Below are 27,817 nucleotides of genomic sequence, written 5' to 3' on the forward strand. Positions count from 1 at the left end.
TCATTGAGTTGTGAGATAGTACTTTTGCAAATTTAACACACTGTGGCTGAGGAAAGGTACTACTCCCAAGTGAACCCCAAATCAATGTAGTTCTCATCATATTGGTGCCTCTTCGATGGTCCAACGTCCCTGTCTGTTGTTCGGTGCATTCCCGGGTAAGGGGGCAGTAGCTCTTCGGTTGCATCAGATTCATAACTGTCAGTGTCCATGCTAGTTGGCCTAACAACAAATGTAGAATTACTGATGCTAGCATTGGATGTGCTCGTGGAAGCAGAACAACTTGTGTCATCGACAGGTGCAGGTGTAGTACTGCTGGTAGTAGCAGTACTACCAGTAGAGCTGGTATGTGTCTCTATGGCCTTACTAAATGGACTGTTTGAAAACGTGAAAAAAATGTAGATTTTTTAATTTATTTTTATTATGTGTATCACATTTTTATTTGGCGTACCCCCCTAGTTTGGGAATACCTGGTCTAGAGTGATGACTGATCCACTGTCTGGTCCTGTTTCTCACAGCCAATCAGCTTCCCCGGTTTACAGGAGAGCGAGAACACACATTTCCTGTGCGGCCTTCAGAGGCTCAACAAAGTGGGAGAGGTATGGAGAGAAAAAAATATGTATTTTCATAAATTCTGAAATATTGGCACCTGTTATTTGCTTATGCAAATATTACAGCCTACACTGGTATTGTCCACATACATTTATTTATACTTTTATACTTAGATGCCCCATGTGTCCTGTATCTTCTTTTCCACATGAAATTATATTTCTTGCTTCAATGCACCATGTGCCCCGTAATATATCTTGTTTTCCACATGTAATGATATTCCTGTCATGAAGTTAGATGTAAAAGAGTCGGTAAAACTTTACCTTAAATATCCCTTGTACCTACAGTTACAGTTGAAGTCGGAAGCTTACATACACTTAGGTTGGAGTCATTAAAAATTGTTTTTCAACCACTCCACAAATTATTTGTTAACAAACTACAGTTTTGGAAAGTCATTTAGGACATCTACTTTGTGCATGACACAAGTCATTTTTCCAACAATTGTTTACAGACAGATTATTTCACTTTTAATTCACTGTATCACAATTCCAGTGGGTCAGAAGTTTACATACACTAAGTTGACTGTGCCTTTAAACAGCGTGGAAAATTCCATAAAATGATGTCATGGCTTTAGAAGCTTCTGATAGGCTTATTGACATCATTTGAGTCAATTGGAGGTGTACCTGTGGATGTATTTCAAGGCCTACCTTCAAACTCAGTGCCTCTTAGCTTGACATCATGGGAAAATCTAAAGAAATCAGCCAAGACCTCAGAAAAATAATTGTAGACCTCCACAAGCCTGGTTCATCCTTGGGAGCAATTTCCAAACGCCTGACGGTACCACGTATCTATATCCCCAGTAAAACGAGTCCTATATCGACATAACCTGAGAGGCCGCTCAGCAAGGAAGAAGCCACTGCTCCAAAACTGCCATAAAAAAGCCAGTCAACGGTTTGCAACTGCACACGGGGACAAAGATCGTACTTTTTGGAGAAATGCCGTCTGGTCTGATGAAACAAAAATATTGGCCATAGTGACCATTGTCATGTTTGGAGGAAAAAGGGGGATGCTTGCAAGCCGAAGAACACCATCCCAAACGTGAAGCACGGGGGTGGCAGCATTGTGTTGTGGGGGTGCTTTGCTGCAGGGGAGACTGGTGCACTTCACATCATGAGGAAGGAAAATTATTTGGATATATTGAAGCAACATTTCAAGACATCAGTCAGGAAGTTAAAGCTTGGTCCCAAATGGGTCTTCCAAGTGGACAATAACCTCAAGCATACTTCCAAAGTTGTGGCAAAATGGCTTAAGGACAACAAAGTCAAGGTATTGGAGTGGCCATCACAAAGCCCTGACCTCAATTCCATAGAAAATGTGTGGGCAGAACTGAAAAAGTGTGTGCGAGCAAGGAGGCCTACAAACACCCAACTTGTTGTGGGAAGCTTGTAGAAGGCTACCCGAAACGTTTGACCCAAGTTAAACAATTTAAAGGCAATGCTAGCAAATACTAATTGAGTGTATGTAAACTTCTGACCCACTGGGAATGTGATGAAAGAAATAAAAGCTGAAATAAATCATTCTCTCCACTATTATTCTGACATTTCACATTCTTAAAAAATAAAGTGGTGATCCTAACTGACCTAAAACAGGGAATTTTTACAAGGATTAAATGTCAGGAATTGTGAAAAACTGAGATTAAATGTATTTGGCTAAGGTGTATGTAAACTTCCAACTTCAACTGTAACTGCTAAAATAATGGAAACACTTGAGTAGATGGTTTGATAAGCATGAAAATAATGTAAATCATATGCCATGGCCGTCTCAGTTATCAGATCTCAACCCAAATTGAACACTTCTTCTGGAGCAGAGCCTGAGATGGTGTTTTCCACCACCATCAACAAAACACCAAATTATAGTATTTCTCATGGAAGAATGGTGTCGCATCCCTCCAATAGAGTTCCAGACACTAGTAGAATACATTTTTTAATGTTTTATTTATTTATTTATTTAACCTTTATTTAACCAGGTAGGCAAATTGAGAACAAGTTCTCATTTACAATTGCGACCTGGCCAAGGCTAATACAAGGTGCATTGAAGCTGCTATGGCTCATGGTGACACAGCACCCTGTTAAGACACTTTATGTCGGTGTTTCCTTTATTTGGGCAGTTACATGTATGTAACTACTCATTAATAACTGTAGTTACAACATTGTATTCACATGTACTAACATACTATCTGCTTTTTAATTACATGGTCATGGTCTCCAACACTGTTCCTGGAGAGCTAACGTCCTGTAGGTTTTCACTCCAACCCTAATCTAGCATACCTGATTCTAATAATTAGCTGGTTGATCAACTGAATCAGGTTAATTACAACTGGGCTTGGATTGAAAACCTACAGGCCGGTAGCTCTCCAGGAACAGGGTTGGAAAGCCCTGGCCTACACATTATAGACATAAGAATCACTTTAGGTAAAGTGTTACCAAAGTGCCATTACTCTATGTGTTTCATTCTCAGACCAGTGCCAACAAAGTGCGAGTTCTGGTCGACGCAGAGTATACATACATGAACCCCGCCCTCTCACTCGTCACCATGGCCATGATGAAGAAGTTCAACCAAGATGGCGCCTGGATCTGGAACACCTACCAGTGTTACCTTAAGGTAGTCTACTTTTCAGCTCCATTTTGATTCCTATTCATCCCCCTCTTGCTGTTTCTCTCTCTCCCTCCCCCTCTCTCTCTCTCTCTCTCTCTCTCTCTCTCCTTCCCTCTCTATTTGTTTCTCCACAATGAATGGTTGTGTAAAAAAAATTGCGCAGACATTCTCAGCAGAAATATCTATTCATTGTCTCAACCAAATGTGTTTTACATCAGTTCTAGAACTTACAGTGCATTCGGAAAGTATTCAGACTCCTTCACTTTTTCCAGATTTTGTTCGATTACAGCCTTATTCTAAAGTGGAAGAAGTAGAATTTGAATCTACACACAATACCCTGTAATGACAAAGCAAACAGGTTTTTTGACATTTTTGCAAATGTATTAAAAATAAAATACATAAATACCTTATTTACATAAGTATTCAGACCCTTTGCTATGAGACTCAAAATTGAGCACAGCTGCATCCTGTTTCCACTGATCATCCTTGAGATGTTTCTACAACTTAATTGGAGTCCACCTGTGGTAAATTCAATTGAATGGACATGATTTGGAAAGGCACACACCTGTCTATATAAGGTCCAACAGTTGACAGTGCATGTCAGAACAAAAAACAAGCCATGAGGTCAAAGGAATTGTCCGTAGAGCTCCAAGACAGGATTATGTCGAGGCACCGGTCTAGGGAATGGTACCAAAACATTTCTGCAGCATTGAAGGTCCCCAAGAACACAGTGGCCTCCATCATTCTTAAATGGAAGAAGCTTTGTAACCACCAAGACTCTTCCTAGAGCTGGCCGTACGGCCAAACTGAGCAATCGGGGACAAAGGCCTTGGTCGGGGAGGTGACCAAGAACCCGATCGTCACTCTGACAAAGCTCCAGAGTTCCTCTGTGGAGATTGAAGAACCTTCCAGAAGGACAACCATCTTTGCAGCACTCCACCAATCAGGCTTTTATGGTAGAGTGGATAGACGGAAGACACTCCTCAGTAAAAGGCACATGACAGCCCACTTGGAGTTTGCCAAAATGTACCTAAAGGATTCTCAGACCATGAGAAACAAGATTCTCTGGTCTGATGAAACCAAGATTGAACTCTTTGGCCTGAATGTCATGCATCAACTCTGGAGGAAACCAGGCACCGCTCATCACCTGGCCAATACCATCCCTACGGTGAACCATGGAGGTGGCAGCATCACGCTGTGGGGATTTTTTTCAGCGGCAGGGACTCGGAGACTAGTCAGGATGGAGGGAAAGATGAATGGAGCAAAGTACAGAGAGATCCTTGATGAAAACCTGCTCCAGAGTGCTCAGGAGGTCGGACTGGGCCGAAGGTTCACATTCCAACAGGACAATGACCCTAAGCACACAGCCAAGACAACGCAGGAGTGGCTTTGGGACAAGTCCCTGAATGTCCTTGAGGGGCCCAGCCAGAGCCCGGACTTGAACCCAATTGAACATCTCTGGAGAGACCTGAAAATAGCTGTGCAGCGACACTCCCCTCCAACCTGACAGAGCTTGAGAGGATCTGCAGAGAAGAATGGGAGAAACTCCCCAAATACAGGTGTGCCAATACCCAAAAAGACTCGAGGGTGTAATCACTGCCAATGGTTCTTCAACAAAGTACTGAGTAAAGTGTCTGAATACTTATCCACATGATCTTTTGTTTTTTCATTATGGTGTATAGTGTGTAGATTGATGAGGATTAAAAAAATATATATTTTAGAATAAAACTGTAACGTAACAAAACGTGGAAAAGTCAAGGTGTCTGAATACTTTCCGAATGCTCTGTTTACAGTTGAAGTCGGAAGTTTACATACACCTTAGCCAAATACATTTAAACTCAGTTTTTCACAGTTCCTGACATTTAATCCTAGTAAACATTCCCTGTTTTAGGTCAGTTAGGCTCACCACTTTATTTTTAGAATGTGAAATGTCATAATAATAATAGAGAGAATGATTTATTTCAGCTTGTATTTCTTTCATCACATTCCCAGTGGGTCAGAACTTTACATACACTCAATTAGTATTTGGTAGCATTGCCTTTAAATTGTTTAACTTGGGTCAAACGTTTCGGGTAGCCTTTCACAAGCTTCCCACAATAAGTTGGGTGAATTTTGGCCCATTCCTCCTGACAGAGCTGGTGTAACTGAGTCAGGTTTGTAGGCCTCTGTCACGACTTCTGCCGAAGTCGATGCCCCTCCTTGCTCGGGTGGTGCTCGGCGGTCGACGTCACCGGTCTTCTTGCCATCATTGATCAGTTTTTCATTTTCCATTGGTTTTGTCTTGTCTTCCTACACACCTGGTTCCAATCCCATTCATTACATGTTGTGTATGTAACCCTGTGTTTTCCCTCATGTCCTTGTCAGTGATTGTTTTTGAGTTATGTACGCGTGTATTTTGTATCGGTGTGCGACGGGTTATTTTTACCCATGTTATTTGTGTACTTTGGTTTTGGAGTTTTTTTTTTTTGTTAATTAAAATACTCCAGTTTAACCAAGTTGGTTTCTCCTGCGCCTGACTTCCCTGCCACCTACAAACACGACTATGACAGAATCACTGACCAAAATATTGAAGTCAGCAGGAGAAGATACCCCGGACAGGGAGGTGGAGGAGCGCATCCAGGAGAATGCAGAGAAGCTACACCATCTGTGCGCCGCCATGGATCGCGTTGTCCAGAATATGGACCGCTGGAAGAGACAGGGAATTCATCCAGCGCCTCCACCAGCCCAACCGGGGTCTATCTGGAGCGCCCCTTGTCAACCTGTTCCCGGTGGCATCCGTCTAGCCATGCCTCAGGGTTACGACGGAAGTGCTGCCAACTGCCAGGGTTTCCTACTCCAATTAGAACTTTATCTGGCCACGGTCCACCCAGTTCCAACTGACCGTGAGAAGAGTTTCGCGCTCGTCTCGTGCCTCACAGGGAGAGCCCTGGAGTGGGCCAGCGCTGTGTGTGGAGAAGGAGATGCGGCGTTGGACCATTATGAGGAATTCACCCGCCGTTTTCGGGCAGCTTTCGGCCACCCACCCGAGGGCAGAGCGGTGGGTGAGCGCCTCTACCATCTGAGGCAGGAGACGTGGAGCGTCCAGGATTTTGCCCTGGAGTTCAGGACCCTGGCAGCCGTTACGGGACGGAATCACAGGGCCCTGATCCACCATTACCTCTGCAGTCTGCGTGAGGACGTGCTTTGGGAGTTGGCCTGCAGAGACACCACCCTCACCTTCGACCAGCTGGTGGATCTGTACATCCGGCTGGACAACCTGCTGGCTGCTCGCGGACGTACAGATCGGGGTCTGGTGGTTCCATCCTCCCGCACCCCCTCTCCTCTACCCATGGAACTGGGAGGGAGGATGCACAGGGAGACTGGAGGGGGTTCCTGCTCGTGCACCATCGGTGGCCGCAGAGGTCACACTGCTAGTCGGTGCCGGGTAGGTTCCTCTGGGAATCGAGGTAGAAGGCAGGGCGCTCTGGCGCCACCCCAGGTGAGTAGGCACCATTCTCATCCAGAGCCCTCTGTTGCACATATATTTGTGTCTGTTACTTTTCCTGATTTTTCCCCGCGTTCCCAGCATAAGGCGCTTGTAGATTCAGGCGCGGCTGAGAATTTCATTGATCAAGCTTTTGCTCATAGTTTAGGGATCCCCATTGTACCCGTGGATGTGCCTTTCCCCATTCACACCTTAGATAATCGACCATTAGGGTCAGGGTTGATCAAGGAGGCCACAGCTCCTTTGAGTATGGTGACGCAGGGGTGTCAGAAGGAAAAAATGTGTATTTTCCTTATTGACACTCCTGCGTATCCCGTGGTGCTGGGCCTACCTTGGTTAACTAGTCATAACCCCACTTTTTCTTGGCCACAGAGGGCTCTCACGGGGTGGTCGCGAGAGTGCTCAGGTAGGTGTGTAGGGGTTTCCATTGGTGCTACTACGGTGAAAAGTCCAGATCAGGTCTCCACCGTGCGCATTCCCCCCGAATATGCCGATTTGGCTCTCAGAAGGCGACTCAATTACCACCCCATTGACAGGGGGATTGTGTGATAAATCTCATGGTAGACACTGCACTTCCTAAGAGTCACGTGTATCCCCTGTCGCAAGCGTAGACGGTGGCTATGGAGACATATATCTCAGAATCCCTGCGTCAGGGGTACATTAGGTCCTCCATTTCACCCGTCTCCTCGAGTTTCTTTTTTGTGAAGAAGAAGGATGGAGGTCTGCGCCCGTGCATTGATTATCGAGGTCTTAATAAAATCACGGTGGGGTACAGTTACCCGCTACCTCTAATCGCCACGGCGATTGAGTTAATGCACGGGGCGTGCTTCTTCACTAAACTGGATCTCAGGAGTGCGTACAACCTGGTGTGTATCCGAGATGTAGACGAGTAGAAGACATAATTTAGTACCACCTCAGGGCATTATATGAGTATCTCGTCATGCCATACGGGTCGAAGAATGCTCCATCAGTCTTCCAATCTTTTGTAGACGAGATTTTCAGGGACCTGCACGGGCAGGGTGTAGTGGTGTATATCGATGACATTCTGATATACTCCGCTACACGCGCCGAGCATGTGTCCCTGGTGCGCAGAGTGCTTGGTCGCCTGTTGGAGCATGACCTGTATGTCAAGGCTGAGAAATGCCTGTCAACAGTCCGTCTCCTTCTTAGGGTATCGCCTATCCACGTCAGGAGTGCAGATGGAAAGTGACCGCATTGCAGCCGTGCCTAATTGGCCGACTCCAACCACGGTGAAGGAGGTGCAGCGATTTTTAGGGTTTGCCAATTACTACCGGAGGTTTATCCGGGGTTTTGGTCAGGTAGCTGCTCCCATTACCTCACTGTTGAAGGGGGGTCCGGTGCGTTTGCAGTGGTCGGCTGGGGCAGACAGGGCTTTGAGGAAACTGAAGGCTCTCTTTACCTCGGTTCCCGAGGTAAAGGCCCTACAAACGGCGGAGTCTCTGTTTACACACATCTTTTGGCACTACGGGGTGCCTGAGGATATAGTGTCTGATTGGGGTCCCCAGTTCACTTCAAGGGTCTGGAAGGCGTTCATGGAACGTCTGGGGGTCTCCGTCAGCCTTACCTCAGGTTTTCACCCTGAGAGTAACGGGCAGGTGGAGAGAGTTAACCAGGATGTGGGTAGGTTTTTGAGGTCTTATTGCCAGGATAGGTCGGGGGAGTGGGCGGAGTTCGTGCCCTGGGCAGAGATGGCTCAGAACTCGCTCCGCCACTCATCCACTAACCTCTCTCCCTTTCAGTGTGTATTGGGGTATCAGCCGGTTCTGGCTCCTTGTCATCAGAGTCAGACTGAGGCTCCTGCGGTGGACGACTGGTTCCGGCGTGCCGAGGAAACCTGGGACTCCGCTCATGTCCGCCTTCAGCGCGCCGTACGCGGCAGAAAGTTGCCGCAGACCGTCACCGCAGTGAGGCCCCGGTGTTCGCACCGGGGGACAGGGTCTGGCTCTCGACCAGAAACCTGCCCCTCCACCTGCCCTGCCGGAAGCTGGTCTGCAGTTTGTGCGGCCATTTAAAGTCCTGAGGAGAGTGAACGAGGTATGTTATAGGTTAAAGCTTCCCCCCCATTACTACATTAACCCCTCGTTCCATGTGTCTCTCCTCAGGCCGGTGGTGGCTGGCCTGCTCCAGGAGGCTGAGGTGCGGGAGGTTCCTCCGCCCCCTCTGGACATTGAGGGAGCCCCGACGTACTCTGTTCGATCCATCCTGGATTCAAGACGTTGGGCGAGGGGCCTTCAGTACCTCGTGGACTGGGAGGGGTACGGTCCAGAGGATGTGTTAGATCCTTCCCTGCTGCGAGAGTTCTCCATCCGGATCGCCCTGCACCTCATCCTCCGGGTCGTCCCCGAGGCCGGTGTCGACGCGTTGCTTGAGCCGCGCATCAGGGGGGGTACTGTCACGACTTCTGCCGAAGTCTTTGCCCCTCCTTGCTCGGGTGGTGCTCGGCGGTCGACGTCACCAGTCTTCTAACCATCATTGATCAGTTCATCATTTTAATGTGTCTCTCCTCAGGCCGGTGGTGGCTGGCCCGCTCCAGGAGGCTGAGGTGCGGGAGGTTAATTAAAATACTCCAGTTTAACCAAGTTGGTTTCTCCTGCGCCTGACTTCCCTGCCACCTACAAACACGACTATGACAGCCTCCTTGCTCCCACACGCTTTTTCAGTTCTGCCCACAAATGTTCTATGGGATTGAGGTCAGGGCTTTGTGATGGCCACCCCAATACCTTGACTTTGTTGTCCACAACTTTAGAAGTATGCTTGGGGGTCATTGTCCATTTGGAAGACCCATTTGCGACCAAGCTTTAACTTCCTGACTGATGTCTTGAGATGTTGCTTCAATATATCCACATCATTTTCCATCCTCATGATGCCATCTATTTTGTGAAGTGCACCAGTCCCTCCTGCAGCAAAGCACCCCACAACATGATGCTGCCACCCCCATGCTTCACGGTTGGGATGGTGTTCTTTGGCTTGCAAGCATCTCCCCTTTTTCCTCCAAACATGACGATGGTCATTATGGCCAAACAGTTCTATTTTTGTTTAATCTGACCAGAGGACATTTCTCCAAAAAGTACGATCTTTGTCCCCATGCGCAGTTGCAAACCGTAGTCTGACTTTTTTATGGCAGTTTTGGAGCAGTGGCTTCTTCCTTGCTGAGCGGTCTTTCAGGTTATGTCGATATAGGACTCATTTTACTGTGGATATAGATATGTTTGTACCTGTTTCCTCCAGTATCTTCACAAGGTCCTTTGCTGTTGTTCTGGGATTGATTTGCACTTTTTGCACCAAAGTACATTCATCTCTAGGAGACAGAACGCATCTCCTTCCTGAGCGGTATGACGGCTGCATGGTCCCATGGTGTTTATACTTGCGTACTATTGTTTGTACAGATGAATGTCGTACCTTCAGGCGTTTGGAAATTGCTCCCAAGGATGAACCAGGCTTGTGGAGGTCTATCATTTATTTTCTGAGGTCTTGGCTGATTTCTTTTGATTTTCCCATGATGTCAAGCAAAGACGCACTGAGTTTGACGGTAGGCCTTGAAATACATCCACAGGTACACCTCCAATTGACTCAAATGGTGTCAATTAGCCTATCAGAAGCTTCTAAAGCCATGACATCATTTTATGGAATTTTCCACGCTGTTTAAAGGCACAGTCAACTTAGTGTATGTTAACTTCTGACCCACTGGAATTGTGATACAGTGAAATATAAGTTACATTTTCTGTCTGTAAACAATTGTTGGAAAAATGACTTGTGTCATGCACAAAGTGGATGTCCTAACCGACTTGCCAAAACTATAGTTCGTTAACAAGAAATTTGTGGAGTGGTTGAAAAACGAGTTTTAATGACTCCAACCTAAGTGTATGTAAACTTCCGACTTCAACTGTATGTACAGGGTCTTATTTCCTGGTGACTCCCAAGTGTTAAATGTAGTTTTTGTGACCCTTGATGAGGACAAGCCCTCTTTCAGTGTCCTTATATTACTATAGATTGTAAATGAATGAAGCAGCAAATTAATTGCAGAATCAGGAGTAACGTAGGAGCTTAATGACGAACCTAGTCATAGCCCACTACTCAATCTAGAAGATAAAGAAACGCACACCTATTAAGGCGAGGTGCTGGCTAGCGGAGTAGAAAACTTGAAAATAAGGGAGAGCCGCACACTCTAGGAGCTCAGATGCAAAAATGTAATATCCAACGTTTCGACAGCCAAGCTGTCTTCATCAGGGTATGATCAAACACTGCGAGATGACTCGTTTATATAGTGTCAAAAGACACACAGGTGTCTGTAATCATGGCCAAGTGTGGCCTAATATCATTGGTTAATTCTCAAATATAAAAATGGCATACAAAGAACAGCATACAAAAAAACAAATGGAAAGCATACGATCATAGATTCATTTCAGATTACACAAGCTTACAAACAATTACAATGGCAAAGTCACAATAATCACAAGAATGGCTTAAAACCTCTTACATCTAGACGTTTCGCTAGCGGAACACCTGCTCCAATATCCAATGATAGGCGTGGCGCGAATTACAAATTCCTCAAAAATACAAAAACTTCAATTTTTCAAACATATGACTATTTCACAGCATTTTAAAGACAAGACTCTCCTTTATCTAACCACACTGTCCGATTTCAAAAGGCTTTACAGCGAAAGCAAAACATTAGATTATGTCAGCAGAGTACCCAGCCAGAAATAATCAGACACCCATTTTTCAAGCTAGCATATAATGTCACAAAAAACAAAACCACAGCTAAATGCAGCACTAACCTTTGATGATCTTCATCAGATGACACGCCTAGGACATTATGTTATACAATACATGCATGTTTTGTTCAATCAAGTTCATATTTATATCAAAAACCAGCTTTTTACATTAGCATGTGACGTTCAGAACTAGCATTCCCACCGAACACTTCCGGTGAATTTACTACATTACTCACGATAAACGTTCACAAAAAACATAACAATTATTTTAAGAATTATAGATACAGAACTCCTTTGTGCAATCGAGGTGTCCGATTTTAAAATAGCTTTTCGGGGGAAAGCACATTTTGCAATATTCTGAGTAGATAGCCCAGCCATCACGGCTAGCTATTTTGACACCCACCACGTTTAGCCCTGACCAAACTCCGATTTACTATTAGAAAAGTTTGATTACTTTTGGTGTTCTTCATCAGAATGCACTCCCAGGACTGCTACTTCAATAACAAATGTTGGTTTGGTTCAAAATAATCCATAGTTATATCCAAATAGCGGCGTTTTGTTCGTGCGTTCAAGACACTATCCGAAGTGTAAATAAGGGTCACGAGCACGACGCATTTCGTGACAAAAAAAATCTAAATATTCCATTACCGTACTTCGAAGCATGTCAACCGCTGTTTAAAATCAATTTTTATGCCATTTTTCTCGTAAAAAAGCGATAATATTCCGACCGGGAGTGGTTGTTTTTGTTCAAAGAGAGAGAAAGTAAACATGGAGTCGACTCGGGCACGCGCCTCAGTCTCATAGTACTCTGACCGACCACTATCCAAACGCGCTAATGTTTTTCAGCCAGGGCCTGCAAAGCCACGATTCAGCTTTTTGCCGCCTTCTGAGAGCCCATGGGAGCCGTAGGAAGTGTCACGTAACAGCAGAGATCCCCTGTTTTGGATAGAGATAATCAAGAAGGCCAAGAAATGGTCAGACAGGGTACTTCCTGTACAGAATCTTCTCAGGTTTTGGCCTGCCAAATGAGTTCTGTTATACTCACAGATACCATTCAAACAGTTTTAGAAACTTTGGAGTGTTTTCTATCCAAAGTTAATAATTATATGCATATTCTAGTTTCTGGGCAGGAGTAATAATCAGATTAAATCGGGTACGTTTTTTATCCGGCTGTGAAAATACTGCCCCCTATCCATAACAGGATAAGATCAAAGTCTATGTTGAGACCGAAGGGTGCAAGGGTCTTTAAGTTAAAGATCCAGGCAGCCTCTCATTTTAACAATAAATTATCAAGGTCACCCCCTCTCCTAGGGAGGGTGACATGTTCGATGCCAATATAACGCAGAGACGAAATCGAGTAGTTTGCTTCCAAAAAGTGGGCCGCAACTGGGTAAGTCAAGTTTTTGCACCTAATGGTGCTACGATGCTCTGAGATACGTACTTTTAATTCACGCTTTGTTTTACCCACATAATTTTTACCACAAGGACAAGTTATAAGATAAATAACTGCCTTAGTGGAGCATGTAATAACACCTTTGATTGGGATCGATTTCCCTGTTTGGGGGTGTTTGAAGGATCTACATTTATAAGTACCATTGCATTGAGCACAGCCATTACACTTGTAATTTCCATCCAGTAGGGGCGCAAATAGATGTTGTTCAGGAATATCTTGGGGTGGTAAATCAGAGTGTACCAATTGGTCTCTGAGATTTCTGCCCAGCGTAAATACGACCAAGGGAAGGTCTGAAAACACATTACCGAGACTATCATCGTATTTTAGAATGTGCCAATGTTTGTGAACGATTCCCTTAATTTGTTCAGAGCGCTTTGAATAGCGGGTAGTTAGAACGCAAGAATGTGTCTTTTCGCGAGACTGACCTTGAAAAAGGTCATGTCTAGTTTTGTTTTGAATTTTATCAATGGCAATATTAATCTGATCATTTTTTTACCCCCTCTCCTTGAACTTTCTTTGCATCTCAGCCATACTTCTGTCGAAATCTGATTGTTTTTTGCAAATTCTTTTGATTCGACAGAATTGGCTGTAGGGCAAACTATTTTTCAAGGGAAGTGGGTGACAACTGTCAGCCCTCAACAAACTGTTACGATCAGTAGGTTTCCTGTAAAGATCAGTGTATAGAACATTATTTTCACACAAGATCAGAAGATCAAGAAAACTGATTTGACGTGTATCAGATTGCATAGTAAATCTCAAATGTTCAGAACAGGAGTTAAGAAAAGCATGGAATGCCTGGAGCTGTTTTGCATCACCCCTCCATAGAACCAAAATATCATCAATATACCGTTTCCAAATAATGATGTAAGGCAAGAAAACATTTTTGAGAGGATTGAAAATAGACTGTTTCTCTATGTAACTCACATACAAATTAACATAGTTAGGAGCCATGGGGGATCCCATAGCATTACCCTTCGTCTGAATAAAGAAATCATTTAGAAACATGAAATAGTTATGTGTGAGTACTATTTCAGCCAATGTTATAATGCAGGCACTGGAAGGTAGTTCATAAGGGTCACGTTGCAGAAGAAAATGTTCCATAGCTTCAATACCGCCCTCGTGTGGAATATTTGTGTATAATGACTCAACATCAAAAGTAACTTACAAGGTATTCTCAGGAAGAGGATCAAGAGATTCAATAATAGAGATCATACTACTGGTGTCCTTTACAAAGAAGGGGAGCTGTTCTGCGAGTGGTCTAATAAAAAAGTCAACAAAAGTAGATAGAGGGGCCGTTACTGCATCAATGCCCACTACAATAGGGCGCTCTGGAGGTTTTGTAACATTCTTGTGTAATTTCGGCAAATTATAGAAAGTGGCAATTTTAGGGTGTTGAATAGCCAAAAAGTCATGTTCTTTTTTGGTTATCTGACCAGAACTTAAATACCGATCTAGGACAGAAAAGATAGTATTCTGAAATTGGGAAGTAGGGTCACTTCTGAGTTTCTTGTAAAAGGTGTTGTCAAGCAGCTGTCTATGACACTCATTTACAGTATAGCCCACTACTCAGCAATTTCACAACAGTTTTACCATATGTTTTTCCTATATAATGCAATTGTGCTTGATACAATACCTGCTAATCTCTCTCTCTCTCTCTCTCTCTCTCTCTCTCTCTCTCTCTCTCTCTCTCTCTCTTTTTTTTTCAGGAATCGCGGTCTCTCCTGCTCAAGGACGTCCACCTGTCCATCAGCGAGTCCTTCTGTCTGGGTGTGAAGCTTGTGAGAGGGGCGTACATGGACAAAGAAAGGAAACTGGCCAATAGTGAGGGGTGGTCAGAACCTGTTCACGAATCCTGGGAGCACACCAATGACAGGTAACTCTCTTGTGCATGTCGGTTTTTGGGGTGACGGAAGATGTTATATTACGGAGTGGTGCACCAAGCACCACTCTCCCGACGTTCAAATAACCAATGTCCAAATAATCAATTCTTTCTCCTCAAGTCTACACCTGTGTCCACTCCTCCCCATGCATTAAACCATTGGATTGGTGCGGTGCTTAATTTGTAAATCGGGAGGTTCCGAAACACATAGTGAGCGCGAGAGGGGTGGGGGTATCTGGAGGGCTCTGAGGTTCCAGGACCACATTGAGAAAAAAGTGTCAAACACAACGTGGCAGCGTAGCAGATAGAGAAAACATCCAAGTAGCCTACTGTCTATTGTGGTGAAACGGACAGGTGCTGATTAATTCAAAGCATTTTAGATGTCACTGCAGTATGCCCACGTACTTGAGTATAGCTGCGGGGCTTAGACATGTCCAAATTTCTTATATCCTAATTTTCAAGATATCAACATACAGGAACATTTTTAGACAACACTGCAGAACACCCGCCACACACATACTCAGCTGTGGGGCTTACAAGACCCCAATTTCATATAATTGTCAAGACATCAATGTAGCAGTAGAACAAATATCACAATATCAGAATATAACTTAAAATAAAATGAATCAATGTAGGCTACAGCAGAACACACATATGAGAATATATAGGCCTCCTGCCTATGTGATAATATGAAGCACATATTCAGGTTACCTTTACCATACAGAACAAGTTTGTAAAGAAAAAATAAAAACCTACCTTGGTTTTCAAAACCTCCCACAATGACTCTCCCCATGTCAAGTCCATTTAACTCCTGTCAGTCAATTTCTTAATCTAAGCCATGAGCGGGCCTGTGGCTATAACTTTTAGCCTCCTTCTAAGGTTGTTCTGAAGACTCTGGCTGTAGTGTCTATTTTTTCAGAATGGGTGTCCTCTTTACCCTTATCTACAAGGCTTGCTACCACCAAATGCGCCTTGGTTAGGGCATGTTCAAAAACCTTTTTCTGAGGGCTCTTTGTTGTTGTTTTTTTACGTCTGAGGTATAGGATTTTAAATTACTGTACATCCCACCCACTCTTTTGCTAGTTTAATCCCTCCAGTCGTTTCAAGCTCCCTACCTTTCTGCATGTTGTACAGCCCAACTATTAACTATACATGACAAGTCAGGGGATATACAGTACCAGTCAAAAGTTTGGACACACCAACTCATTCAAGGGTTTTTCTTTATTTTCTACAATTTTCTAAATTGTAGAATAATAGTGAAGACATCAAAATTAGGAAATAAAACATATGGAATCATGTAGTAACCAAAAAAGTGTAAAACAAATCAAAGTAGCTACCCATTTCTTTGACAGCTTTGCACACTCTTGGCATTCTCTCAACCAGCTTCACCTGGAATGCTTTTCCAACAGTCTTGAAGTTCCCATATATGCTTAGCACTTGTTGGCTGCTTTTCCTTCAATCTATGGTCCAACTCATCCCAAACCAACTCAATTGGGTTGAGGTTGGGTGATTGTGGAGGCCAGGTCATCTGATGCACCACTCCATCACTGTCATTATTGGTCAAATAGCCCAATCACAGCCTGGAGGTGTGTTGGGTTATTGTCCTGTTAACCTGTTATGGCTAGGGGGCAGTATTTTCACGGCTGGATAAAAAACGTACCCGATTTAATCTGGTTACTACTCCTGCCCAGTAACTACAATATGCATATAATTATTGGCTTTGGATAGAAAACACTCCAAAGTTTCTAAAACTGTTTGAATGGTGTCTGTGAGTATAACAGAACTCAAATGGCAGGTCAAAACCTGAGAGATTCCTTTACAGGAAGTGGCCTGTCTGACCATTTCTTGAACTTCTTTGCCATCTCTATTTTTTACAAAGGATCTCTGCTCTAACGTGACACTTCCTACGTCTTCCATGGGCGCTCAGAGCCCGGGAAAAACCTGAATGTCGTCATCCCAGCCCCAGGCTGAAACACATTATCGCCTTTCTCAAGTGGCCGATCAAGGGACTGTGGGCTTAGGTGCGTGCCCTGGCCGCCCCTGTCTTTGTGATTTTTCCTCTGTTTGCCGAAAAGGAGATTCCCGGTCGGAATATTATCGCTTTTTTACGAGATAAATTGCATAAAAATTGATTTTAAACAGCGGTTGACATGCTTCGAAGTACGGTAATGGAATATTTAGAATTTTTTTGTCACGAATTGCGCCATGCGCACGACCCTGATTTACCATTTCAGATAGTTTCTGGAACGCACGAACAAAACGCCGCTATTTGGATATAACGATGGATTATTTGGGACCAAACCAACATTTGTTATTGAAGTAGCAGTCCTGGGAGTGCATTCTGACGAAGACAACAAAGGTAATAACATTTTTGTTATAGTAAATCTGATTTTGGTGAAGGCTTAACTTGCCGGGTGTCTAAATAGCTAGCCCGTGATGGCTGGGCTATGTACTTAGAATATTGCAAAATGTGCTTTCACCAAAAAGCTATTTTAAAATCGGACATATCGAGTGCATAGAGGAGTTCTGTATCTATAATTCTTAAAATAATTGTTATGCTTTATGTGAACGTTTATCGTGAGTAATTTAGTAAATTGTTAGTAAATTCCCCGGAAGTTTGTATGCTGTATGCTAGTTCTGAATGTCACATGCTAATGTAAAAAGCTGTTTTTTGATATAAATATGAACTTGATTGAACAAAACATGCATGTATTGTATAACATAATGTCCTAGGTGTGTCATCTGATGAAGACCATCAAAGGTTAGTGCTGCATTTAGCTGTCTTCTGGGTTTTTGTGACATTATATGCTAGCTTGAAAAATGGGTGTCTGATTATTTCTGGCTGGGTACTCTGCTGACATAATCTAATGTTTTGCTTTCGCTGTAAAGCCTTTTTGAAATCGGACAGTGTGGTTAGATAAAGGAGAGTCTTGTCTTTAAAATGCTGTGAAATAGTCATATGTTTGAAAAATTGAAGTTTTTGTATTTTTGAGGAATTTGTAATTCGCGCCACGCCTATCATTGGATATTGGAGCAGGTGTTCTGCTAGCGGAACGTCTAGATGTATTAAAAACAAATGATAATCCCACTAAGTGCAAACCAGATGGGATGTCGTATCACTGCAGAATGCTGTGGTAGCCATGCGGTTAAGTGTGACTTGAATTCTAAATAAATCACTGACACTGTCACCAGCAAAGCACCCCCACACCATAACACCTCTTCCTCCATGCTTCACGGTGGGAACCACACATGCAGAGATCATCCATTCACCTATGTCTCACAAAGACATGGCGGTTGGTACCAAAAATCTCAAATTTGGACAGATTTCCACCCGTCTAATGTCCATTGCTCGTGTTTCTTGGCTTCTAATTGGTGTCCCTTAGTAGTGGTTTCTTTGCAGCAATTCGACCATGAAGGCCTGATTCACGTAGTCTCCCCTGAACAGTTGATGTTGAGATGTGTCTGTTACTTGAACTCTGTGAAGCCTTTATTTGGGCTGCAATCTGAGGTGTAGTTAACTCTAATGATCTTATCCTCTGCAGCAGAGGTAACTCTGGGTCTTCCTTTCCTGTGGCGGTCCTCATGAGAGCCAGTTTCATCATAGTGCTTGATGGATTTTGCGACTGCACTTGAAGAAACTTTCAAAGTTCTTGACATTTTCCAGATTGACTGACCTTCATGTCTTAAAGTAATGATGGACTGTCATTTCTCTTTGCTTATTTGAGATGTTCTTGCCATAATATGGACTTGGTCTTTTACCAAATAGGGCTATTTTCTGTATACCACCCCTACCTTGTCACAACAAAACTGAATGTCTCAAACGCATTAACCTCTCTAGGCTAGGTGGCACCAAATCGTCCACACCTACGTAACAGCCAGTGTAATCCCGTGGCGCGAATTACAAAAACCTCAGAAATGCAAAAACTTCAATTTTTCAAACATATGACTCTTTTACACCATTTTAAAGACAAGACTCTCGTTAATCTAACCACACTGTCCGATTTCAAAAAGGCTTTACAACGAAAGCAAAACATTAGATTATGTCAGCAGACACCCATTTTTCAAGCTAGCATATAATGTCACATAAACCCAAACCACAGCTAAATGCAGCACTAAACTTTGATGATCTTCATCAGATGACAACCCTAGGACATTATGTTATACAATACATGCATGTGTTGTTCAATCAAGTTCATATTTATATCAAAAACCAGCTTTTTACATTAGCATGTGACTAGCATGTGACTAGCATTCCCACCGAACACTGCCGGTGAATTTACTAAATTACTCACGATAAACGTTCACAAAAAGCATAACAGTTATTTTAAGAATTATAGATACAGAACTCCTCTATGCACTCGATATGTCCGATTTTAAAATAGCTTTTCGGTGAAAGCACATTTTGCAATATTCTAAGTAGATAGCCCGGCATCACAGGGCTAGCTATTTAGACACCCAGCAAGTTTAGCACTCACCAAAGTCAGCTTTACTATAAGAAAAATGTTATTACCTTTGCTGTCTTCGTCAGAATGCACTCCCAGGACTTCTACTTCAATAACAAATGTTGGTTTGGTTCAAAATAATCCATAGTTATATCCAAACAGCGGTGTTTTGTTCGTGCGTTCAAGACACTATCCGAAAGGGAAAATAAGGGTGACGAGCATGGAGCAATTCGCGACAAAAAATGTCTAAATATTCCATTACCGTACTTCGAAGCATGTCAACCGCTGTTTAAAATCAATTTTTATGCCATTTTTCTCATAAAAAAGCGATAATATTCCGACCGGGAATCTGCGTTTAGGTAAACAGAGGAAAGAAAATAAAGCATTCGGTCGACTCGGGCACGCGCCTAAGCCCACAGTACTCTGATCGGCCACTATCCAAACGCGATAAAGTGTTTCAGCCAGAGCCTGCCTCGATATCCTTCAGCTTTTTCCCGGGCTCTGAGAGCCTATGGGAGCCGTAGGAAGTGTCACGTTAGAGCAAAGATCCTAAGTCTTCAATAAAAACAGCCTAGATGAAACACATCTTGTCAGACAGGCCACTTCCTGCATGGAATCTTCTCAGGTTTTGGCCTGCCATTTGGGTTCTGTTATACTCACAGACACCATTCAAACAGTTTTAGAAACTTTAGTGTGTTTTCTATCAAAAGCCAATAATTATATGCATATTCTAGTTACTGGGCAGGAGTAGTAACCAGATTAAATTGGGTACGTTTTTTATCCGGCCGTGTCAATACTGCCCCCTAGCCCTAACAGGTTAAGAAGGAAATGCCACAAATGAACTTTTAACAAGGCACACCTGTTAAACAAATCAAAATATATTTTATATTTGAGATTCTTCATAGTAGCTACCCTTTGCCTTGATGACAGTTTTGCACACTCTTGAACATTCTCTCAACCAACTTCATGAGGTAGTCACCTGGAAAGCATTTAAATTAACCTGTCAACAGCCAGTGGAATCGCGTCACGCGAAATACAAATACCTCTATATGCTATAACTTCAATTTCTCAAACATATGACTATTTGACACCATTTTGTAGATACACCTCTCCTGAATCGAACCACGTTGTCCGATTTCAAAAAGGCTTTACAGCAAAAGCAAAACATTAGATTATGTTAGGAGAGTACCCTGACAAAAAAAACACACTGCCATAGCATGCATCACAAATACCCAAAACACAGCTAAATGCAGCACTAACCTTTGACAATCTTCATCAGATGACACTCCTAGGACATCATGTTACACAATACATGCATTTTTTGTTCGATAAAGTTCATATTTATATATAAAAACAGCATTTTACATCGGCGCGTGACCTTCAGAAAATATTTTCCCTCAAATGCTTCCGGTGAATCAGCGCTACAATTTACAAAATTACTATTCGAAAACATTGTTAAAATTTATTGTCATTCAAAGAATTATAGATTAACATCTCGTGAATGCAACCGCATTGCCAGATTTAAAAATAACTTTACTGGGAAATCACACTTTGCAATAAACGACGTGGTATGCTCAGAAAAATAGGCTAGGCGATACATGTTAGCGCCATCTTGGAACCATCTAAAATCAAATATACTATTGTAAATATTCCCTTACCTTTGATTATCTTAATCAGAAGGCACTTCCAGGAATCCCAGGTCCACAACAAATGTAGTTTTGTTTGAAAAAGTTAATAATTTATGTCCCAATAGTTCCTTCTTGTTAGCGCGTTCCGAAGGCTACTCATAATGTACTGAAGTGCGCGGGACTTATCATCACGAATGTGCAAAAAATATATATTTACGTTCGTTCAAACATGTCAAACGTTGTATAACATAAATCTTTAGGGCCTATTTCAACCAGAGCTTCAATAATATTCAAGGCGGACGATTGCATTGTCTTACTAAACGTTTCGGAACAAAAGGATTCCCATGGGCGCCTGCGTCATAGTAGTAATGGCCCTCCCCCTGTGACCAACTTCCCAAGTCTCTCTTTGGGTCAGTTTCTACCATAGAAGACTCAAACCACTTTGTAAAGACTGTTGACATCTAGTGGAAGCCTTAGGAAATGCTAAATGATTAATAAGTCCCTGTGTGTTTCAATGGTAAAGGCTTGAAAGTAATTCCACACATCAGATTTCCACTTCCTGTTAGGATTTGTCTCAGGGTTTTGACTGCCATATGAGTTCTGTTATACTCACAGACACCATTCAAACAGTTTTAGAAACTTTAGAGTGTTTTCTATCCAAATCTACTAATTATATGCATATTCTCGTTACTGGGCAGGAGTAGTAACCAGATTAAATCGGGTACGTTTTTTACCCGGCCGTGCAAATACTGCCCCCTATCCCCAACAGGTTACACTTTTTTTGGTTACTACATGATTCCATATGTGTTATTTCATAGTTTTGATGTCTTCACTATTTTTCTACAATGTTGAAAATATTAAAAATACAGAAAAACCCTTGAATGGGTAGGTGTGTCCAAGTTTTTGACTGGTACTGTACGTTTGCTTGTTCTTGAACTGCAAATTGCACCTACTCCGAGCACTTTGTTGGTGGATGCACTGCCCCCACCCCCCCAACTCCCCACCTCCCTCTCCCACTGAGTCTGATTCGCTAGTAGACCTACTAGCTAGTGGAGGTGCCGATGGTGATGCTGAACTGGCGGGATTAGCAGCGCTGCTAGCTAAGGCATGCCATCAGGAACAGTTTGCCCCTCACTCCTCTCCTTCGGCATTGATAGTTCTCTGGCTTGTTCTGGGTTCAATTCAACATATTTCTCTGAATTTCTGGACTTGAAAAATGTAATCAAACTCGATTGCCTGGTCTTATCCATTTTTGATTTGGCTTTCCTACAATTCAAATTCAGTAGGGAGATGACTAGCCTAGGCTACGTAATGTGATTACGTAGGAACCTCTTCACTAGCTGACCACCACTACCAAGACCTGTCTCAAGATCAGTTATTTACCCCACCGACCCTCCCCATAACCTCTATATACAAATAAGAGAGCAGGTCTGGAATCAGAGTGGCAGGATAGGATGATTACACAGAATTGTCACTGTGCTTTTACATGATGGTCTTTCTGGGGGGTGGGAGAAATAATGAGGAGGTAACTTGATTAGAATTTTATTAGAATGTCTACAGTGCGAACAGTGAAACAATAAATAAATCATGCCTCGAGAGCTACCGGATCAAGACAAATAGGTGCCGGAACAAACAAAGTCAAATCAGAGAGGTGCCGGATCCTGTTCCTGGCAGGATCTTGCTCAAATTAAGCACTGGATTGGTGTTAGCCTGGACATATTTTTTTTGTGCAAATTACATCATTTCCATAACTATTCAGAACCTTTACTCAATACTTTGTTGAAGCACTTTTGGCAGCGATTACAGCCTTGTGTCTTCTTGGGTATGACGCTACAAGCTTGGCACACCTGTATTTGGGGAGTTTCTCCCATTCTTCTCTGCAGATCTTCTCAAGCTCTGTAAGGTTGGATGGGGAGCGTAAATGCTCTGGCTGGGCCACTCAAGGACATTCAGAGACTTGTCCCAAAGCCACTCCAGCGTCGGGCTGTCACACCCTAGCTGGCTCGATAAGTTCTTTCCCCAGTTGGCTCGGAAAGCGCCCATCCCACGTCGGACCTCAGCCGGATCGTCAGGTTCTTACGCCCAGACGGCTCGTCAGGCTGCTATGCCTCAGCTGGATCATCGGGCTCCCACGCCGCAGCGGGATCGACAGGCCTTTCTCGCCTCAGCCGGATTGACAGGCTCCTATGCCTCAGCTGGCTCACCAGGCTCCCATGCCTCTGCCGGTTGGTCGGGAGTTTATGCCCAGCCAGCTTGCTCAGCGCCCGTGCCTCGGCCGGTCCGTCAGGCTGGCCCAGTTGGGACGCCGGGTGGCGCTTCTAGAGGGTGGGGTACTGTCAAGTCTGCTCCCGCTCTCCCTCTTTGGCGCAGGCTCCCCAGCATTACGCAATCCTGCCACCATCAGTAAGCACTCTTTCCCCGTCACGCGCATCTGCACTCATTGGACTCACCTGGACTCAATCATCAAATTAAGCACTAGATTGGTGTTAGCCTGGACTAGAGGGAGTTTCCACCATATCTCTTATAACAGTTGTTTCTTTTGAAATCCATGAAACAGGAGTGAACGTGCACATTTCACGAGAAAAAGATTGATTATTGGGAATGTTTTTAACCATTAATGGTTTTGTTATGATATGTTAATTTAAAAATATCATTGATATGATAATGCTATGTCACAACATGCCATTGTGTATCTCCATAATGTTGTTGTGCTCCTGTAGTTATAACGGATCATTGGACATCCTGCTGGAACTCATCTCCCGGGACCCTCAGCGCTATCGGATCATAGTCGCTACGCACAACGAGGAGTCTGTCAGGCGTGCAGTTCAACGGTAAGATTCACTATTGTTTTACCTCAAATTTAGAAATATTCCTGTCCATTTAGGGGACCCTCTTTTGGCTCAAGAGCACCCCCAGAGGTAAAAGTTATGTAAAGCCTCTCATGCAGCACAGGCATTACATGACATTGAATTGGTATTGTGACATCTGTCCTAAGGATGGGAGAGCTGGGAATAGACAAAGATGGTGGATCTGTGTGTTTTGGTCAACTGTTGGGGATGTGCGACCATGTGTCTCTCACTCTCGGTAAGGTTCCTTTCTCCCTTCAAATCCAACTTGTATTCAAGTGTATCGTCAAAGAAACTCATGTCCCTATTCTGCCTTTCCTTGCTTAGCTACACAGATTAAGATAGTGTTGTGCATAATATTTACTTTTTTCTTCCCATATCCATCTTTCCTTGTTTCTCTGCCTCTCTCTATCCTTCCCTCTTCCTCTCCTCTCTCTCCTCTCCCCCACCCATCCTCTCTAACCTCTCCCTCTTTACTTCCTTGTCCTTTCTCTGTCCCTCTCTCCTGCCTCTGTCTCTCTCTTTCTCCTGTCCTCCCTCTGTCCCCTCAACGCCCTCTCTTTATATCCTTGTCCTTTCCCTCTGTCTTTCTCTGTCCTTTGCTTCTGTGTCTCTTTTTCTCCACCTCTCCCCCTTTTTTACCCTATCTCCTCCCCCATAGCCCAGCAGGGTTACTTGGTGTACAAGTCGGTGCCATATGGCTCGGTGGACAACACCCTGCCCTACCTGGTGCGCCGTGCCCAGGAGAACCGTACCGTGCTGCAGGGCATCCGCAAGGAGAGAGACCTCCTGAGACTGGAGCTCCACAGGAGGCTGCGACAGGGGCTCAGACAGGGAAGCTAGGGGTAGGGAGGATAGGGAAGCGGGGATGGTGTGGGCTAAATTTGCATTAAAGACAGTCAATTCAGGAAGTAAACTAAAACTCTTATTCAATAATTTAAAAAAGGCCATCTACTTTTAGTGATTTCTCAATAAAGGATAAGCAAATTATGTCAAAAGTTTTTCAATTGTTTTATTTTTTAATTTACAACATCTGAATTTATTGACTTTACCTAATTTCTCAAGATTTCCAGCCGTTGCCTAGTCTATACGCACATGATTGAAATCAACACAGGTAGGCTGTTGCATTGTTTTCAAATAGGTAGCTTATTTTTCAGATAAACCAGAATCTACAGGCTGCAGCCCAATATATTTTTTAACTATACAAATTTGCTTAGTAAAGTAAGTTAGATGATAACAATTTCTGTAATTCCCTTTCTACAAACGACCCACTCAATCTCTAGACCAGATTTGATTAATTCAAACAGTTAATAACCATGCACTTTGTTTGAACTGGCAGTTGGCTGTAATCAACAATAATGATACTGACAACAAATTACATTGACAACGTCATACATAATTCCGAAACCCAATCCAGTTGATAAATGTAGAATGTTCATGCATTTATACACCGTTTTTCATAACCACTACCAGCCTACACATAATCTTTCGTGGACAGACGTATGTAACATAAATGGTACCATAGCATCTGACTGTGGGATGCGACGACTAATGAGGAACTTGTGGAACAGTATCCGGTGTGGTGATACTGATGGTTTGTTGAAACTGATGGTTTGTTTACATAGCAGGTTAGGAGAACTAACGCAGCAGGTTAGGAGAACTAACGTAGCAGGTTAGGAGAATGAGGTTAGGGTTAGGAAAAGGGTTAGGGTTAGGCTTAGCTAAAATGGTACAGTTCTCAACAACTGTAGTCCCTGACGCGACAACTAGATAGAGATGTAGGCCTACGCCATCTAGCCACAAGTCCAGACAAACCATAAGTGTTGATAAACTATCATTATCATAACACCTTTGTGCAGATTTTCTATTACTGATCATTTTGACAAATCCCGATTTTGCAGGTGCTCGCATCTTTCAAATATCTGAAGAGGAGGGGGACATTTGGCCCATAGACTTACCTGAAACTTGCAGAGAGATGGGGGTGGAGCTGCTTCCGCTCCTCGCTCTAGTGTCTTTTCTAACACTTTTCTAATCTCCCCCCAAGAATCTGAGTCAGTTATGCAAGACTTTAGTTCTGGGTTTCCGAGATTACCCTATACATCATTGTAGGCTTGCAGTTTACAATTCCAGAGGTAACAATGCATAAACAGTCAATTTCTGACAGCTCATTTAACCTGCATTGCTCCGCGAAGATGCAAGAAAAATAAACTTGCTGCCTAACATGATGTGCTATAGGCTTGTGACACAATTGATGCTCGCGACCCATCTGTTTTCTCTCATTCACTTCTATGCATTCTATTTCCAGCGTAAGTACGATTGTTCACGTGTGTATAAAAATAACAAAATGGCTGCGTGGCTGGATTCTTCATGCACCCAGGTGATTTTATTGTTACTATGGTTTGACCTTTAGGTCTTCATCAGGCATCCATATCCCAGGATGGGGTGGGGGGTGGGGGTGGGGGGGTCCTATACAGTGCATTCGAAAAGTACAGCCATATTCTAAAATGGATTATATAATTTTTTCCCCTCATCAATCTACACACAATACCCCACAATGACAAAGCAAAAACAGGTTTTTATACATTTTTGCAAAAAACTTAAATATCAGATTTACGTACAGTTGAAGTCGAAAGTTTACGTACACTTAGGTTGGAGTCCTTAAAACTCGTTTTTCAACCACTCCACAAATTTCTTCTTAACGAACTATAGTTTTGGCAAGTCGGTTAGGACATCTACCTTGTGCATGACACAAGCCATTTTTCCAACAATTGTTTACTGACAGATTATTTCAATTATAATTCACTGTATCACAATTCCAGTGGGTCAGAAGTTTACATACACTAAGTTGACTGTGCCTTTAGCAGCTTGGGAAATTCCAGAAAATTATGTCATGGCTTTAGAAGATTCTGATAGGCTAATTGACATAATTTGAGTCAATAGGAAGTGTACCTGTGGATTTATTTCAAGGCCTACCTTCAAAATCAGTGCATCATTGCTTGACATCATGGGAAAATCAAAAGAAATCAGCCAAGACCTCAGAAAATAAATTGTCGACCTCCACAAGTCTGGTTCATCCTTGGGAGCAATTTCCAAACGCCTGAAGGTACCACATTCATCTATACAAACAATAGTAAGCAAGTATAAACACCATGGGACCACGCAGCTGTCATACCGCTCAGCTTGGAGATGCGTTCTGTCTCCTAGAGATGAATGTACTTTGGTGTTAAAGGTGCAAATCAATCCCAGAACAACAGCAAAGGACCTTGTGAAGATGCTGGAGGAAACCGGTACAAAAGTATCTACATCCACAGTAAAACAAGTCCTATATCAACATAACCTGAAAGGCTGCTCAGCAAGGAAGAAGCCACTGCTCCAAAACCGCCATAAAAAAGCCAGACTATGGTTTGCAACTGCACATTGGGACAAAGATCGTACTTTTTGGAGAAATGTCCTCTGGTCTGATGAAACAAAAATAGAACTGTTTGGCCATGGAGGAAAAAGGGGGAGGCTTGCAAGCTGAACAACACCATCCCAACCGTGAAGCACGGGGGTGGCAGCATCATGTTGTGGGGGTGCTTTGCTGCAGGAGGGACTGGTGCACTTCACAAAATAGATGGTATCATGAGGATGGAAAATTATGTGGATATATTGAAGCAACATCTCAAGACATCAGTCAGGAAGTTAAAGCTTGGTCGCAAATGGGTCTTCCAAATGGACAATGACCCCAAGCATACTTCCAAAGTTGTGGAAAAATGGCTTAAGGGCAACAAAGTCAAGGTATTGGAGTGGCCATCACAAAGCACTGCCCTCAATCCTATAGAAACTTTGTGGGCAGAACTGAAAAAGTGTGTGCGAGCAAGGAGGCCTACAAACCTGACTCAGTTACACCAGCTCTGTCAAGAGGAAGGAGCCAAAATTCACCCAACTTATTGTGGGAAGCTTGTGGAAGGCTACCTGAAACTTTAGACCCAAGTTAAACCATTTAAAGGCAATGCTAACAAATGCTAATTGAGTGACCCACTGGGAATGTGATGAAAGAAATAAAAGCTGAAATAAATCACTCTACTATTATTCTGACATTTCACATTCTTAAAATAAAGTGGTGATCCTAACTGACCTAAGACAAGGAATTAAATGTCAGGAATTGT

The 27,817-nt window shown here is 43.2% G+C and overlaps 1 protein-coding gene across 4 annotated transcripts in view; it reads left to right on the forward strand.

Annotated features, from left to right (window-relative positions):
• The window catches only part of prodh2 (proline dehydrogenase 2), a 40,842-nt gene extending 16,175 nt beyond the window's left edge, over positions 1–24,667 (forward strand). For all 4 annotated transcript variants that reach the window (XM_014157025.3, XM_045701998.2, XM_082965573.1 and 1 more), the window contains 6 exons: positions 516–596; positions 3,064–3,207; positions 14,581–14,747; positions 23,544–23,654; positions 23,819–23,907; positions 24,331–24,667. In XM_014157025.3, the coding sequence (XP_014012500.3) occupies positions 516–596; positions 3,064–3,207; positions 14,581–14,747; positions 23,544–23,654; positions 23,819–23,907; positions 24,331–24,512 (774 nt within the window). In that variant the 3' untranslated portion in view covers positions 24,513–24,667. The remainder of the gene's footprint in view (positions 1–515; positions 597–3,063; positions 3,208–14,580; positions 14,748–23,543; positions 23,655–23,818; positions 23,908–24,330) is intronic.
• Positions 24,668–27,817: the final 3,150 nt, after the last annotated feature.

This window comes from Salmo salar, chromosome 19, assembly GCF_965601325.2.
Source record: "Salmo salar chromosome 19, fSalSal1, whole genome shotgun sequence".
Classification (NCBI taxonomy): domain Eukaryota; kingdom Metazoa; phylum Chordata; class Actinopteri; order Salmoniformes; family Salmonidae; genus Salmo; species Salmo salar.